The sequence below is a fragment of the Manis javanica genome, chromosome 4 (assembly GCF_040802235.1).
Source record: "Manis javanica isolate MJ-LG chromosome 4, MJ_LKY, whole genome shotgun sequence".
NCBI lineage: Eukaryota > Metazoa > Chordata > Mammalia > Pholidota > Manidae > Manis > Manis javanica.
Window position 1 is genome coordinate 97,797,221 of NC_133159.1, and position 16,865 is coordinate 97,814,085.

At 34.7% G+C, this 16,865-nt stretch overlaps 1 protein-coding gene across 6 annotated transcripts in view; it reads right to left on the reverse strand.

Annotated features, from left to right (window-relative positions):
• Positions 1–2,303: 2,303 nt before the first annotated feature.
• Positions 2,304–16,865, reverse strand: part of RAP1A (RAP1A, member of RAS oncogene family) — a 75,939-nt gene continuing 61,377 nt past the window's right edge. For all 6 annotated transcript variants that reach the window (XM_037005379.2, XM_037005378.2, XM_037005376.2 and 3 more), the window contains 5 exons: positions 15,640–15,696; positions 13,227–13,367; positions 11,510–11,653; positions 6,751–6,866; positions 2,304–4,061 (listed from right to left, as the gene is read on the reverse strand). In XM_037005379.2, coding sequence (XP_036861274.1) covers positions 6,780–6,866; positions 11,510–11,653; positions 13,227–13,367; positions 15,640–15,696 — 429 coding nt within the window. In that variant the 3' untranslated portion in view covers positions 2,304–4,061; positions 6,751–6,779. The remainder of the gene's footprint in view (positions 4,062–6,750; positions 6,867–11,509; positions 11,654–13,226; positions 13,368–15,639; positions 15,697–16,865) is intronic.

Genomic DNA, 16,865 nt, shown 5'->3' on the forward strand with positions numbered 1-16,865 from the left:
GTAAATAAGCACAAGAACTTGCACATGGTTAAGCTTAAAAAATGCATTGAAAACAACAGCTCAAAATAAGAGACACATCACTGCTTAAAATGGGAAGGTTTATTAAGGTTTTTCCTCAAGAGGAACAGCCAAGCCCATGTTTCTTAAGAGAAGCAAGTAGCAGGAAATGTATGTCACACCTTGGGCCCTGAACGACAGGAAGCTGCTGCTTAATAAGCCAAAGAACCTGCATTCCCCAATTCCCTTTTAAAGCTATTGTTAAGGTCTGCAAAACAGCATCCTTCCCAGAAAACAAAAGTAGGCACCCAGTTCAACTCTCCAGCTGTTCATAACAAGAATATTTAAGCAAGACATGGCATTAAATGGACTGCACACTCAACACATCGCAGATGAAATTGTAAGAATAAGCCATGTTCACTGCAATGTCTGTACTACATTTTCAAGAATGATTTGCATTTTTTACCTTTTGGGGGAATAAAAATGCTAGAAGCTGGGTGGTTAGACTGCCTCAAAGCTCACATTCATTTCCCTCCCCACAAGATGGGTTCTTTCCAGATCCTGGACAAGCACACAAACCACCCTGTCCTTTTAAGTTTGCAGCTGAGTCAAGATGGGCTACTCTCACACACATTTAAGCGGCACCTTAAATGGGCATGAGACCCTAATAAAACGAAAGGTTATTTAAATGTCATTCCTTCCTCCGAATACCTGATATTTTTTCACACTTTGGTTTCACCACACACGTATAATTTATAAGAGTATATTTTGTGTCTTCAACATTCTACCGTGATTGCTTACAAAGGAAAATACTGAGGTAATCATTTCTTTCTGTCCCTCAGTTCTGAAAACAAAAATTAGATACATGGACAAATAAACATGTACCCACAGGGAAAATGAGGCAAAATACTGGTAATTGGGAAGGTCCAGAAAATGAAGAATGTTCAAATGTGAGATAAAGAGCTCCAGATCCAGTAACCTGCTTTAATTTAGTAAATAAAATAAAGATCAGTATCTTTCAAGGACCTTTTTTCAAGTATGTTCTAACTTCAAAGCAGCAGCTTTTTCAGAGGAGTAAAAGGTGGCTAGTTATGATGGCTGATCAAGATGCCAAACAGAGATGAGTTCAAAGTTGTAGGGGAAGAGTAACACCAATATTCATACTTCTACAAAGATTCCTAAGAACTCACGCTGCAGTCACAGTTCAGTAAATTACAGTATTATTCATTCTCTGATGAATTTTGTGTATGTCCGATTACAAACTATTGAGGGAAGGCCTTTACACCCCTGTGAGGAACAGTGTTTGTAGACAGTGTTTGTAGAATAGACGGTTTGAATACGTACTCTGAGGTCACTGTTTGTAGAAGTGTTCATTGATACTGAAGCTCCCCCTGGTGGAGGGTAAAATTACAGTTCAATTATGTACTTACTGTTAATTTCTACAATTAGATTGGGAGCACAAGTAAGCCATTAAAATAATGTGTTTTAGTGGAGAGAAAAGCAAACGAGCAACTGTGATTTCAAGCCTCCTTTAAATTCTATATAACTCACATACCCAAAGCTATTATACTTTCAATAGCCACAAATACCAAGATGGTGTCAATTCTCAGATATATATATGAGATTCATGTAATATCCTTGAGGATTTTTTGATTTTTCAGCTATAAAAATACATCTCATCTCAGGTACCCTCCCCTCTGGAACGAGCCCTATGGAGTTCACACAGAGGCAATCCAGAAGCACACAATTCACATGTTCCAACAGGATACCCTTCCATCTTGCTCAGCAATGGCAGATTTCCTTGAGATAACAATGCCTATCTCTGATTTCAGCTGGTCCTGATCTGTACACTATTGTGTGGCACAAGGGCATCTTTCCTCAGTTCCACCTTGATCCCAAGTGGACTATGTGAGATGCAGCAAAGGAATCCAGTACCTGTCATCTTTCTCTACTGTGTTCTGAAATACAGGACACCAAGTTTATGTTAATAGTTGAACAGATTGTAACTTGGAGTTATTCTCATTTAATGATTTCTACTTAGTCTGGCAAATAACCACACAATCTATGTAACAGGTAATATTTAGAAATTTTCACTCATTTGTGAGATGTCTGTCTGTGATTTTAAGTCCAAAGAAATGGTTGAGACAAGTTAAGTTTTAAAGTGGAATGACTTTAGAGGACCTTAAATATGCCACCCTAACCTGCAGACTGGCCCTAATGCTTCACTTGAAAAAAATTATTCAATTTATTTGATTTTTGACCCCTCAATCCCAGACATATGTATAACTGGATCAGTAGAAGGTAAGTATTAGGTAACTAAGTTTATTAGAAACTTAAAAGAATACAATTTCCAAATATTTTTTTACAATACTGTAACATGTTCTCAAGTTGGTCAGAGCTTACATCTGAAATCTGATTTTGAAATTTCACTTTATAATTGAAGGGCTGACCACACTCCTGGCAAGTCTCAGCCAGGCATGAATACTACTTCACACCTGGTTACACTAAGACAGTATCTAGACTCCTGAGCAATGATTTAGACTTTCTATGACTGGTCTCCTCCTTAGTACTCAGGGACAAGGCACAGGGTTTCCTAAGCTTGTTTCTTTCCTTCTCCAGCACTTAATTAAGTTTTGCTCCACCTCTATGGAGAATACAGAAGTCATATCACCCTACGTCCATGCCCTATTTGAGCCCCATTTTTCTAAAAGTGGAAAAAGACTGGCAAGGAAAAGAAAAGCACCACTCCATAACCAGCTAAACTTTTAACTTAGCAATCTTTTCTATACTAGTACTGCTTCATATATAGTTGAAGCAAAAGCAATTGACACATCCTGGGTGTGCTTTTTCACTTTCACCCACTTCTCTCAAGTTCTTCAATCTATTATAAAGCAAATATGAAAAGTTTTACATACATTTCATTGGTGAACTTACACCCAACAAATTAAAAATGATGAAAGGATTCCCTTGATGAAAATACAAGCGTTGGAAGATTTGAAATAGTAAAAGTTAAACCCTGATACAGTATTAAACTTATCTTCTTACATATAAAAATAATACACAGTGGAATATTTTATTCAATAATATACAATCTTTAAAATCAAGAGAGAATATACAAAACTATTCTATGTAGTCTGATGTATTTTACTGTACAGGAGGAATAAATATGTCTAGAACAGAGAGTACAAGACCTGCTCTTAAAAAAATCACCATTACCTAGGGGTTTAATGCCAAGTGTTCTGCAGGTACCAGGCAGAAAGGAGCTACCATTGCATTTAAAATGATGTGGTCATTATAGAATTATGACTGCATTTAAAATGATGTAGTCATTATAAAATAAAGGCCTTTAATCTATAAACAATAACAAAAACACACAAACCAAATGAAAATGTACTAAAATTTAATTATCCATAAAAGCTGTAATTTAATCTGACAGTAAAACACAAGAAGCAATATTAGAGTTGGTTTAGTATATATTTTAGCTTTGAAAGCCATAGAAATCAGTTATCCCAGGTTTTTTTCCTATAAAAGACCCATTTTTCCAAAGCATTATGCACAATTTTAATTAGAATATGACAGAATGATATTTTATAATTTTTTAAATATAAAATGAAGTCAATGACTCAAAAAAGTTATCTGCTGCAATGAGTTTGAGGGGAAATATCATAATCTATATCATTACAGATATAAAGTATAATGGTTCAACTTTTAGTGCTTGACAGGGAGGAATCATGATAAAAAGGTCAATATGAAATCATTTGATTATAGTAGCAATATCTAACATTTGAAATGCATCCATGCTCTTTTGTATAATCATATTAGAGTCAAGTATATTTATTTTCACATCTGTTATAATTGCTATTGCAAAGGAGAAATACTATTGTCTTATTTTCCAAGAGATATACACAGAGCAATTTTTTTTCTCCAGGGAACTTGTGCAAACCAATATAAGATCTAAATTCTTCACATAATATATAAAACAGGAGAAGCCTCTTCAGATGTATTTTTTGAAGTCTGGAATGCTGGCACTTTCCAATTAGGCAACAGTTCTTCATTCCTGTAATCTAGAATATTGAATAGATATAGATATATACATGGTTAATCTTTTAATGTCAGGAGATGGTAGTAAAGAAGTAGTTATCCAATAACACAGAAAGAAACAATGATTTTGGCTGATCATTACTAGAGACCTAATTATAGGAGCTACAGTAGCAGGGCTATTTTAAACTCTTTTTAAAAATGTTTTAAAAATAGTTTCATTCCAGTGTTTCACAATATGTCTGACAGTCCTGTCTGTAAAGAGGAAAACAGTGATTATTTCATTTCTATCCCAGTATCACATTTTTAATAGTTCCTTTTCCACTAAGGGAACGGCACCTGCCTGCATAAACTTTCCACAGGAAATTCTTCATTCAACCATTTCGTGATTGTTATTTTAGGACTACTACTTCTAGTACAGGTTAGGATAAGAGATGATACAGAAAGAGATGAACCCCATTTTCAAGGGCAGAAGTCTCAAAGTTGGTCTTACTGCTTAGCAGTAAAGAAGTATGTTAAAGGGAGAATTTCCTGAAGATGAATTTCTCTCCTAGGCCTTTAAAAGTGGGACACACTAAAAAGAGTACTGATTTAAATACAATTTTGCCTAAAGGCTAAGGCTAGATAAGCTGTCCTCAAGGTTCATGTACAATTACTGAAAACATTCATAATTGCTATTTAAGTTTATACTATACCTCTTTTTAAACAGGATCAACATGGCACTTCAAGACTATAATCACAACAAAATGCTCTGCAAAATATTCTGATTGTTAAGTGTCCTTTTATTGGGTATTATCAAACATCCGTTGAGATCATGTTAATTTAATGAATATATTATTGTAAGATGAATTACATATCAGAGCCTAAGAACATATGCAACCAGGATGAAAGTCTTATTTCTAGATCTAGGCCAAGATTTCTCTCCTCTAAGGTGAACATGTTATGATACAATGTAGGATGTATATGATGGAATTTTCACCATAGGCCAGGAGATGGCACTTCTTCCTTTAAAAATAAGCTAAAAGGGCATTTTCTGAGAATTGGAAGTTAAACTAGGGTCAACTAAGGTAATAGTATCAATGAGCCAGTCAACTATAAGTGTGTCAAATAATATATTTGCACCCTTACCTAGAAAACGCCAACACTGGCAATTTTAACAATAATCACTTTCAGGAACTGATGATTCATAGTTATTGAATCAACATTTCACTGAAAGCCTAAAGCAACCAGTTGGCCAGAAACTGTCTTTCTTAAATCCAACTACCAGAGACAATTCTATGCCCTTTTCTCCTTTCTGCCCATTTTCTCCCTACCTTCATTTAGAATAGGGCACAATTACTGAGTTGTTTTCCTTGAGAGAGAGATCCATTGTCTCTCTAAGGAAGCACATATTAGTTAATCTTGTGCTCAGGAAGAGGTAATCTACTAACTGGACCCAGGAGACTTAACAAGAGTTGTTGTAACCAACTCTCAGGTGGAAAGAGCCGACTTCACTGTAACTGTACCAAGTTTAGTAATTTTTACATAATCAGCATCAAATTACATCTTAAAATGCCACTCCCTGAAAATATTCTTTCATGGTATTATTTACAGAGCTGATGAAGATAAGTAAAAACTGTTCAGAGGATTTAAACATACAATTAAAGAAAAATAAACAAATGGCCTCACAGGACCTCACTTGATAGGCAGCTTCAATGTTGCCACTAATTTCTCTCCAATGGGTTCTCTTAATGAAAATATAAGTGGTACTTAAAGTCAACTACTACTTAGAAGCCTGCAGAGAAACATTTCAAAGTCAACTCATACCTGAGAGAAAATGACTATCCAAACTACACTGACATACCACCACACATCCAGGGGAATGAATGGCTCAAGTTTTAGACTGACCATACAAAATTTGGGGAGAATGTGGAACTCATAAACTGCTGGTAGGTGTGTAAACTGGTACAACTACTTTGAAAATCTTTTTAGCAGTTATCTTCTGTCACTATACATAGTAAAAATCTGGCCACTCCATTCCTAGATACAGACCAAACAGAAATGCATATATTCATAGAGACTTGTATAATAATGTGCATAGAATTTCCCATACTAGTTCCCCAAAAGAACCCAAATGTCCACCAGTAGAATATATAAATATACTGCTAGTAAATCATATAATAAAAACTACTGCTACATGCAAGAAAGATAATTCCCAAAACATATTTTTGAGTGAACGAAGCCAGACATAAAACAATACATTGTGTTTTTGTTTATGTTAAGTTCAAGATGAGGCAAAACTAATCTGTGGTGTTAGGAAATCAGAGCAGGTGTTGCATTTGGGCAGGAATGACTATTACTGATATATATGGGAGTGTTCACTTTGAAATAATTCATCAGATGTGCATGTTAGCCCTTTTGTTTCACATGAAACACTGCTCTACTTCAGTTTGGCATGAATTTGGGAGTGAAGGACCACTGTTTTCTAAATAGCCATTTTGTACCAGGCCCTGGGGACACAGTGGTGAGCAAAGCAGACATGGTCCTTGCTCTCAGACAGCTCAGCATCTTGTACGGAGAGAGGCAAACACCAACAGATGAACAAACCTACAAGTTATCCATCAATCTGTAAGTTACAGAAGTCTGGAAATGCCCCAACATGAGGAGTGGTGGAGGTCGTGGAAAGCCCCAAAGACCAGGCTGAAAAAGGCATTTGTTTTTCTTTTAGCACCTTACCTGGCTCAGAGCTGCTGCTTACTGTGGGTCTAAAGCAGCAGACATGATTTCTTTTTAGGCTTCTTCTTTTCCACTGGTGTTTTTCTATTTATCTGTCTGACCAGGTCATAAAATATCTAAATAAAAACAGAAAATAGTCACTTATTTAACTGATATTTGAGACCTTGTTTCATAAAACATCTTGGTTCTATTAAATATTATTCTGTTCTTCGATCTGTATTTTGCTATTAGCAGGTTTCTTAGAAGTACCAGCTGACCCACAGTCAGGGTAAAGCAGGACCTACCTATTTAGAGTGACAAAAATATACTTGCTTTTAGATATTCAGTAACAAATTAGGAAAAACAATTAGTAGCAAAAAATAAGCTAGTGAAATTATATTCCTCATGGCATCTTCTATGCTTCAAAACCTAATTATTAAGGGAATAATTAATGTTCAACTTGAATCACATTTAACTTTTTAAAAACTTCAAACATAAAGAAAAGTTGCAAGAACACCACCAAGAATCTGTATATATTATTAGCCAGACTAACCAATCTGTAACATTTTGCCACATGTACTTTACCATCTCTCTCTCCACACACATACACAGGCACTCTGTCTCTCTCTCCCTCTGTAAACCATTTGAGAGTGGTTGCATACAGGTCCCTTAATAGCTTAGTATACATTACCAAGAACAAGGATATTTTCTTACATAACTATATTAAATAGTTATCACATTCAAGTAAGCATTGATACACTGTTTTGCACCAACTACAGTGCAATTTTGTCAGTTATCCCAGTAATGTCCTTTAAAATAACCCCCTACCCACAACCAAAACCAATCTATCCAGGATCACATACTGCTGTCACTTTAATTTTTAATTTCCTGCCACTTTAATATTTTTAAATCTAGAACAGTTTCTCAGCTGTCATCTTTCATGACATTGTTGCATCAGAAAAATAATGAAGGGTAATTTTATAGAATTTCCCTCAAACTGGGTTTGTCTGATATTTCTTCATGATTAGATTGATGTTACACATTTTGACTGGAATAGGACAAAACAGGTACTGTGTTCCTCTCAAGATATTACATGTAAAAAAAAAAAAATCACATTATTTTTGTTAGCCCCTTTTTGGTGATGTTAATTTTGGTTAAAATAAAAGATAGAAAAAGTTTGAGAACGCTGATTTAAAGTGAAAAATAGTATGTTAATAAATCTTTTAGATTCATTTTGGATGAAAATGCAAGGTATCAAAGACAAAAATATACTACTACTTATTTCACAGAAGCAGATTATTTTAATTATGATGTTTATATATAGTTTCATAGTATTAAATATGCCAAGGTGTTGGAACATGAAACAGATTAGCTGAATTTGGTTCTCTGATATGAAATGCAAATTCTTTTACAAATGACCTGGAATGGAAACAAATATCACAGAAGCCTCTTACTATTATTCATCTGCAATAAACAGTGCTTTGTAAAAGTGTATCAAAATATTCTAGCTCTTAGAGGCACTGAGGTGACAACTGGCAAATTTGAATATGCACCAAACATGACTTTGTCAATACCAATTTTCTTGATTTTAATAATGGTATGTGGTTGTCTAAGAAAACATCTTTGATCTAAAGATATATATGCTACTGTATTCAGGAGTAAAGGAGTATGATATGCAAACATGTGACACACATGTCAATAATGGATGAGTCTGAATGAAGCGTAAACAGAAATCCTTTTTATTGTTCTTACATCTTTTCGGTTAGTTTTAAAGGTAAGATATTTTTTAAATTATTGGCCTACATTTCTTTAAGATGGTACTCAGATAAAAAAACCTTTGTTTACTTTTTTAAATGGTCCTAAGAATATAAGGCTAAATTGTAAAATAAAAAAAGAGCAATTTATACCAAACCTACAAAAATGATTCATTTATAATCTTTTCTTTCTGCTTCATCCTCCCCTCTTTCACAGTTTTTAAACCATTTAACTCTATTATCTTATTTCTAAGAGAGCTGAAAACACAGAATTTACCAACAAAATGGCAGTCTGCATCAGAACTCCAAAGCCCTTCAAGAACTGAATATGTGCCACAAACAAGTTCTTAGTAGTTCCCTAGCCTCAATGCATAAGCTATAAAATGAAAAATAATAGAAGAATAAAACAGTAAATTAATCAAAGCACATATTTCCTCATGTTAGCCAGTTGCAGGTTTCTGGTACTATACAGAATGGTAACTGATTTTGTAGCATCAAACGGTAAATAATTTTGTAGTATTATCCTCAACAATTTCTTTGGCAAACATTGCCTACCTCACAACAGCAGCTGGTTCACTGATGAGGGCAAGTTCGAACTACAGTATTTGGTTAGATATGCTGTAAGTCCTCAGCCTAGGTTCTTCCTCATCTCTGACCTACAGAAAAATCTAAAGGGAACACAGAATAGTTTCTCAATCTCTCTGCCATTCCTCAGTTGGGATGTCTTGATTCCAATTATTATTCCAGCCTCAACAAAGAGCAATTAATTGTTGATTAAGACTGATGTGACTCTGGTATAGTTATGTACTATTTTCAGAACATAGCAAAAATAGTATATGTATGTGTGTGTGTGTGTATATATGTATATATGTATATATGTATGTGTGTGTGTGTGTATATATGCTCTAATACAGAGATCAGAGAATTAAAGGGCTATTTAGCCAACAGTATGTACCTGTATGATTTTAAATTTGAGTCCAAGAGTTGAATCCTGTGATAGTATGATCCATCTAAGTTCAGGCATTCAGAAAATGTTTGCATGGAATTAGCTGTCTGAGACTATTAACTATCAAAGGAAGTCTGTAGATGGATTAACACACTATAAAAAGAAACTCAAATTATTACAGTCTTAAGAATTCCTAACATAAAGTTTGTATATCTTCCAAAAGAGTAGATTCTTTGGAATCTTAAGTAGCTAATATATTTCATTCTGTTTTATTGTTTTGTCTTTTTGTTTTGCACGGCCTCATGTCAAAAGTTCAAGACTGCTGTGAACATACAGCTCTGCTGCATTGGAGACAACAACCCAGCCAGAGATTTAATAGCATCTCAGTTCCCACAAACATGTAATGCTTACAACTAAAAGGTAAGGAATATTTTCCAGTGAAATATGGATCCTGGTCAAATCCAGCTCCAGCTGAGCCCTACAGACTTCATGGGTACATAGCAGAGAGGGTGAGGATGAGGACAGCAAGAACCAGATCCCTAAAACCAATCCTCCTGCAGATGGTGACCTTGCACTACTGTTCCCCTAGCCAACTTCATTTACCAATCCTAATGCATTATTGTGAAGTTATCCTTTTTTAAAGACTATACTAAAAATTAAAATTTTATGATTAGTTATATTTAAAAAAAATAACATCTATGAAATTATAATCCCACATCAGAGAATGCTAAAGCTAGGGCATATCATATTTCCTTTCATTTACTTGGTAATGAATAAGAAATAAGTATTATTGAAAATCTCAGCTGGACTTGTTCCCCACTAGGATGAAAACCCTTGAGGGCAGGAATAATGTCTGTGTGGATGACTGTTACCCCAGTGCCAAACACAGTGCCAGACACACTAGCACACAATAAATATTGCTAAATAAATGAAGTCTATGAATTTCTTTTAATTTTACATACTTATTAAAATTGCTTTTTATTTAAAATAAGCAAGCTCTGACATTTTTGATTATTTGTAAAACAGGATTTGCAGAAAGCTTAAATTTTTTGCCTGCCAGATGTATAAAGTAATTTTGTTCATTTTAAAAGTGAAACAGTATCCTACAACCATACTGGTCAAGGAAAAGTGACCTAAAGAACCACAGGTCTGAAAGGAATGGCAAACAGAAACACATGACTCTGTTAACTCTCATCTATGCAGTAAGTAAGCTGAATGCTGGCTGATTACCTATGATGCAACAAATGGCATGTATACCAGCAAAGTGAATACTTCTGCACTACCAAGAAAAGAAAGCAGCCTGTTCTGTTTAAAAAAAAAAAAAAAGGTATATATTAAAATTAACAAACGCAAAGGTCCCGTCTTAAGTTTTTGCCTGGGTGGTGGTGACAGTTGGGGACTGCACTAATGGGGATTCAGTAAACTATTGGCCCTTTACACTCAGGCAGGCGCTCACTTGTTAAGCATTCCTGTCCACAGCTATGCTCTCCAGATAGTGGAGGGCTGAAGTCACAGACAAAAAAAGCCTTGTGCACCTGCTGTATCAGGCCTAAAAAGACAGAGTGAATTACAGTTTCATGTCCACACTCACACAGATTTGTCCCTGTGAGTCATGAACCAAAGGGAAGCAGGACTTAAAACAACCAATTCTGTGCTATCTTTGAGGTAATACCTTTCTGTGTAACAGAAGCTCGCTATAATAACTACTTTGATTTTTCTTTTCTTTTACTTGACTTTAAACCTATTTATATCCATCTGCATAAGTAATTGTTATAATGTAAAGATAATGTGACAATTTTCACACACCACTTTCTGGCATATCATTTAGAGGCTTAGCAGGACTTTAAATATATTTTTTAACATCCTTTTTACCAATATGGGAAATACTAATGTCCTCATTACAGCCAACAGAATGATTCTATGGAAGTGAAGGAATATGGTTTCAAGAAGTTAGTGTTTTCCATAGAATCAAAATTGCCTAAAAGAAAAAAAGTTTTTCTTAACCAAACTTATTTTTGGCTGTTAACTTGAAAGGGAACTAAAAAAGCATTGTTTGTGTGGTCAAGCAATTGTAGGTTACCTCATTAACATTGATCTTTGACTTTGCAGAAGATTCTAAAAAGGCACAGTTACACCACTGTCTTGCTAAATTCTGACCCTGTTCTTTTCCAACTACTCGTTCATCTTCCAGGTCACATTTATTGCCCACCAAAATCATTGGAACCTGTGGGAAGGAAAAAACATAAAATGAGCACTAGCGTATTTGTTACTTGGCTCCTTATAAGTAAGTCACTACCTGCCACCAACAGGGGTGAGTTCGTTAGAACTATCTGCTTCACCAAGTGCTTTAAAAAGGGGAAGGAAGTAGATGGGGGGTTAAAGAGAAGGTGGAAGAGACAAAAAATATGGAGGAGATCCTACCACACTGATATGCTCTAGTATTTTAAGAATACTATATAATCTCAAACTTATCATGTGCACTACTATTAACAGCTGAATTCCAAGTAGAAAATTGTATGGTAGAAATTCCTACCATACAAAGAAGATGTACTCCTCAGGCCTAACTGTGGTTTAAATGCTTCATTTCAATGGTCCAACAATCACCAAAAGTAGTGACGAGACCAGCATAGTAACAAGCTCTACTTGTGCATGTGACATCATTTTCTAAAGACCACTTTAGATGAAATGTTAAGGAGGACTAACAATAAAAATAGAGCCACAAAGCAGCTATGTCTTCCCTTTCTCTTCATACCAGAAATGCTTGACTATGTCCATCCACAAATACCTACTTCCAATAAAGCAGGTCATTAACAAACTGTATAACATCCTCAGTTAAAAGGTGTCCAGAGAACAAAGTCAGTCATTTGTGAGGTGAGGGATACTATATAAAAGAAAGAATTTAAGGGACATGGTGGATTTTGTATCTAAATAGCAATTATGAGTTAGATGAAACACACTAGGCATCTACAACTTAATGTTTTTTAGTTTTTATGGGATAAGGAAGTTAACATTACAAGAGTTTAGTGATTTGCATGTAATTGCCCATGAAAACAGAACTCTCTTAGATAAATTAGTCATGGGAAGGAAGAGAACTATTTATTAGGTTACAGTGGTCATGAGTCATGCAGTATAAATCCCTTCCGCCTACGATATTACCCAAAGTTAAGGTGCTAAGCAGGTGCATTATGTTCCCATTAATAATGAGAGGGAACACAAAAACAGAAAGGTACAAATGAAAATACATATACTGATTTACACAACTGAAAAAGAATTTTCTCTGTAGCCCAAAACTGAAATGAACATGTAATATACATTTCACCTTTGCAATAAGGCATAACAATGCTTTTCAAGTAAGATAAGAATACTGAAAAAAAAAAACCCAGTAATTAAAATCTTTAACATAATTCAAAGGACTAAACTGTTAGAACTATACCAATGAATTTGAGAGAGAGGAACATACCATTATGGTTCTTAATAATGTTCTTTGAACACTGTTTCTGATGTAACTACCACCTTTCAAAGCTTCAGTCCCACTTCTACCAAGTACTAATGCCTCTTTTTTCTCTATTGCACTTACTACCCACACAGCACAATGAGCACTTTACCACGTATGTCCTACTTTTCTATAAATCTCAGCATATAATCTGCAGGTATATTTACAAAGTTCAAAAAATTTTTTGGTCACAATGGCTCTTTTAGGTATGTGGCAGATAGCCTCCAAACCCTCTACTGGTAGAAATACACTTTATTTTCCCAAGAGAGATGGCAATACAGCATACAGAGAGAAAAATACTCACATCTTCTGTGTCTTTAACCCGTAAAATCTGTTCCCTCAGGTCCTGTAAGTCATTAAACGTGGACTGAGCTGTAATAGAATATACTAGTGCAAACCCTTGGCCATTCTTCATATACAAATCCCTCATTGCTGTAAACTGCTCCTATAGTGAAAAATATGAAATCATAAATATTATTTCTTGAATGTATAGTGGAACAAGTTAAGTCAGAATAATCACAAATGAACTATTGAATTTTTTAATTTACATGCTATCATGACAGGAAACATAAGATGGTACATAGTTTCTAGAAACTCAGTGAGATTAATATTCCTGTTCCCTCATAACATGACTAGAAACAATGACAATGAACTGCAGAATTAGGAGGGAAATTTTAACCACCATAATTTGCGTTTGTGTGACTTAGAAAAATTATATGTATTCACTTTTTATGTATAGATCCTAATTAAATCATTTTGATGCTACTAAAGATGACCTCCAAGATAGTGTTAGAAAAGAAAAGTCCAAGTACTGAACCCTGAAGTCCTCCACCACTGAGAGGTTGAGGAGTTGAAGATGAATCAGGAAACTTCAGAGTAACCAGCGATACAGGGAGAAAACCAAGCAAGGGTTATTTCCTGGAAGCCAAATTAGTAAAATTTTTACATATGAGGGCAGTGATCTCCTACATTAAAAGCTGGTAAAAAGTCAAGGGAGTAGAGGATATCCTGCAGGTGACTGATGGGCTTGAACATATGGGAAGTGTAGCTGAAGATATGAGGTATATTCAAAGATGCTATGCTAAATGTAATGCAAGTTTCAGTGAAGGTGAAGGGTATGAAAGTGAGATGGAAAAACATGAGATAGTGAATAGAGTGGGCTGCTTGAAAATGAGATTGGGATGGTATTATAGGTATTGTAATCACATAGCCTTGGTTAAGAGCATAGGTATGAATGGCTGAAGCAGGATGGAGGTCAAGGAACTGAGAGGGGCAAGCTGCTGATCATCTGTAATACCTGTACAGATTCTATTTGGACACTAAAACCACCAAGAATTCTGACTGAAGCAGTGCTGGAAAGAGTGAGCAAAAATCTTCAAGTAAAGAGTGATCTGGGAAAAGATGAAGGAACATCAACTACTTTCTAAGCTTTATGTAAGGCACTAGGGACAGAGATAAGCCAACAGGCAATTACAACAGTGTGTTGAGCCTAAGGATAGAAGTACAAGATAACTGAGAGCACAAGGAAAGATCTATGCAGTAGAGAAGAACTTTCTTAATTGGCCAAGAGGAAGAAGGGATGCACTCACACTTGTGAAGGCCGGTGAAAGGAACAAGTAGAAAGTATGGTTTTTACCTGCTGGGGTCGGTCTCTGAGAAGAAAGGGGTTTAGCTGATTTAGAAGCTAAGAAAACTGGGAGGTAGAATGACAAGAGGGGAGAGTTCTTGATTCAGCTGATAGAAGAAAGATGTAGTTCCAGTGATCCAAAGCTTTCTTTTGGAACCAAGAGTCACTTTCTCACAAAAGAATGAAAAGACTATAGTATAATTAGTGCTATAATTGGTCTCATCTGCTTATACTTTTTTGAACTATCTGAAACTTAATCATCATTTATGAAATTATAGGAAAAAATTTGTGCTGAATTTTAAACAACTTATAACATTTAAGAATAACATCTATTTTAAAGCTGGGAATTATGTAATAGAGTTGTCTGTCTATCCATCTATCTAGGTATCTATGAGAAAAAAAAGAAAAAAAAATCACTTGATGTATGCATTTTTTGTGGCAGTGTTAACTTCAAATCATCAGTAATTAGTAACAAAATAATAAAGATGCTGACAAATGAAGATAATGAAAATAAAAGCAAATACTTGGAGCTTAGACTACTTAACAGGCATTGTGCAAAGTGATTTACCATCACCTCATTTGATCATTACAACCGTTTTATGATGTCCTAATGTCATTCATTATACTCATTTAAAGATAAGAAAAATGAGGCTTAAAATAGTCCTAAAGATTTTTGTCAGAGAACATGTATTTGTCACCAGCCCCTTGAGATGTTAAAATGCTAATAAAAATCAAAACCAATTTTAATAAAAAAGAATGACTATGGTGCTGAGAGTCTTATTTAAACCCAGAGAAACCCCTATCATAACTAAAATTCCGGATTTAAAATATTTTTTTAAAGCAATAATAGCATAATCCTTACCTTAATACAGGGAGGAGAAACTGAACATACAATTTAATAGGGATCTGTGGCCATTGAAGTACATCATAGATGGTGTCATGTACATAAGAAAATTTAAGAAAAGTCCTACATTTAAAGAATTTGTTCTTAACCAGAATAATTACTTCTATGCAGAGGAATTATTCAGATGACCAAACCTGTTTACAAATTAAAATCTATCAAAAAAAAAAAAAGAGAAAACATCCTTACTGTTCCTGCTGTATCCAGAATTTCAAGCATACACTGTTGGCAATCTACTTCAACTTGCTGTTGGGGTAATGGGGGGAGAGGAAAAATGAAAGAGTAACATTGAAATGTCAGTTTTTGTCCAACCTCTGCACTCAAAGTACCTACTAACAGCTACAAAGCCTTTCTCCAGCAGTTTGTTGTATTAGTTGAAGCTTAACTTGGTACTACAATGAAGGACACGTCTCAAGCATGTTCTATTAATATTATAGAAGCGAGGACTGTTCATGATGAGTTTAGATATTTTCTGACCACTGTAAACTGAGTAATGATTTTTGTTATTATTAGAAGGCAAGGGGTCATATTTTGCAATTTAAAAAACATCACAGTAACAAAAAAATAAATATGAAGTAACAGGTATAAAAATAACATTTTTTCACAAAAAAGTAAAAATATGTATAGTTATATTATCTTCAAAGAAAACACAACAGTATTAAATAGCTCGAAATAAATTAGGAAACACAATTTTGGGGTAAAGGAAATTTTGCTAACTTGCCACATTCAAGTTGTTAAAGTGCTACTGAAATTTGACCCCAATTTAACACAAAGGAAAATTTTAATATAAGAGATAAAGAGGCAGTAAAATGAGTAACACTGAACTCATATAGTCTTCAAGACTTTTTAAAAAAAGGACTTCTTTGGAAAAGCTGTGTATATAAGGTGAAATTTTATACACTGCATTCTATTGTCTGTGTTTTATGAAGAAGGGAAGGTTGGCCTAAAGAAAGTATAAATTATTAACTATGTGGCAAACTTTTAATAAAGGGATTAAGTGATAAATCTTCAGCATTTTAGGTACAGATCTCCATTTGTAGTTAAAGCTTTAACCAACTTACTTTGGTGAAATTTCAGTAATTCAACACTGTCTTTTGAAATAAACATATTAACCTAAGGACTATTTTAAACTCTACTTCTGTGTCAGATCAGGGATGGATGAGAAGCACCACTGTAAGTGCCACAAACTCTCTGTCCCACCACTTCTGGGACTAATGTAACCTGTAAGTGGGCGTGTTCAAGGAATAATAAATTAGGTCTCTAGTTTCTCATGTATCTAAAGCCAAATTTTATTTCCAATAAGGAAACTGCTCTGCCAGTATGGTTTGATGAATTTAAGAAAAGCTACAGTACCATTACGAGTAAACTGTAAAACAAGACACTCTTTTCTTATTTGTTGAAAGGTAGGTTTAATT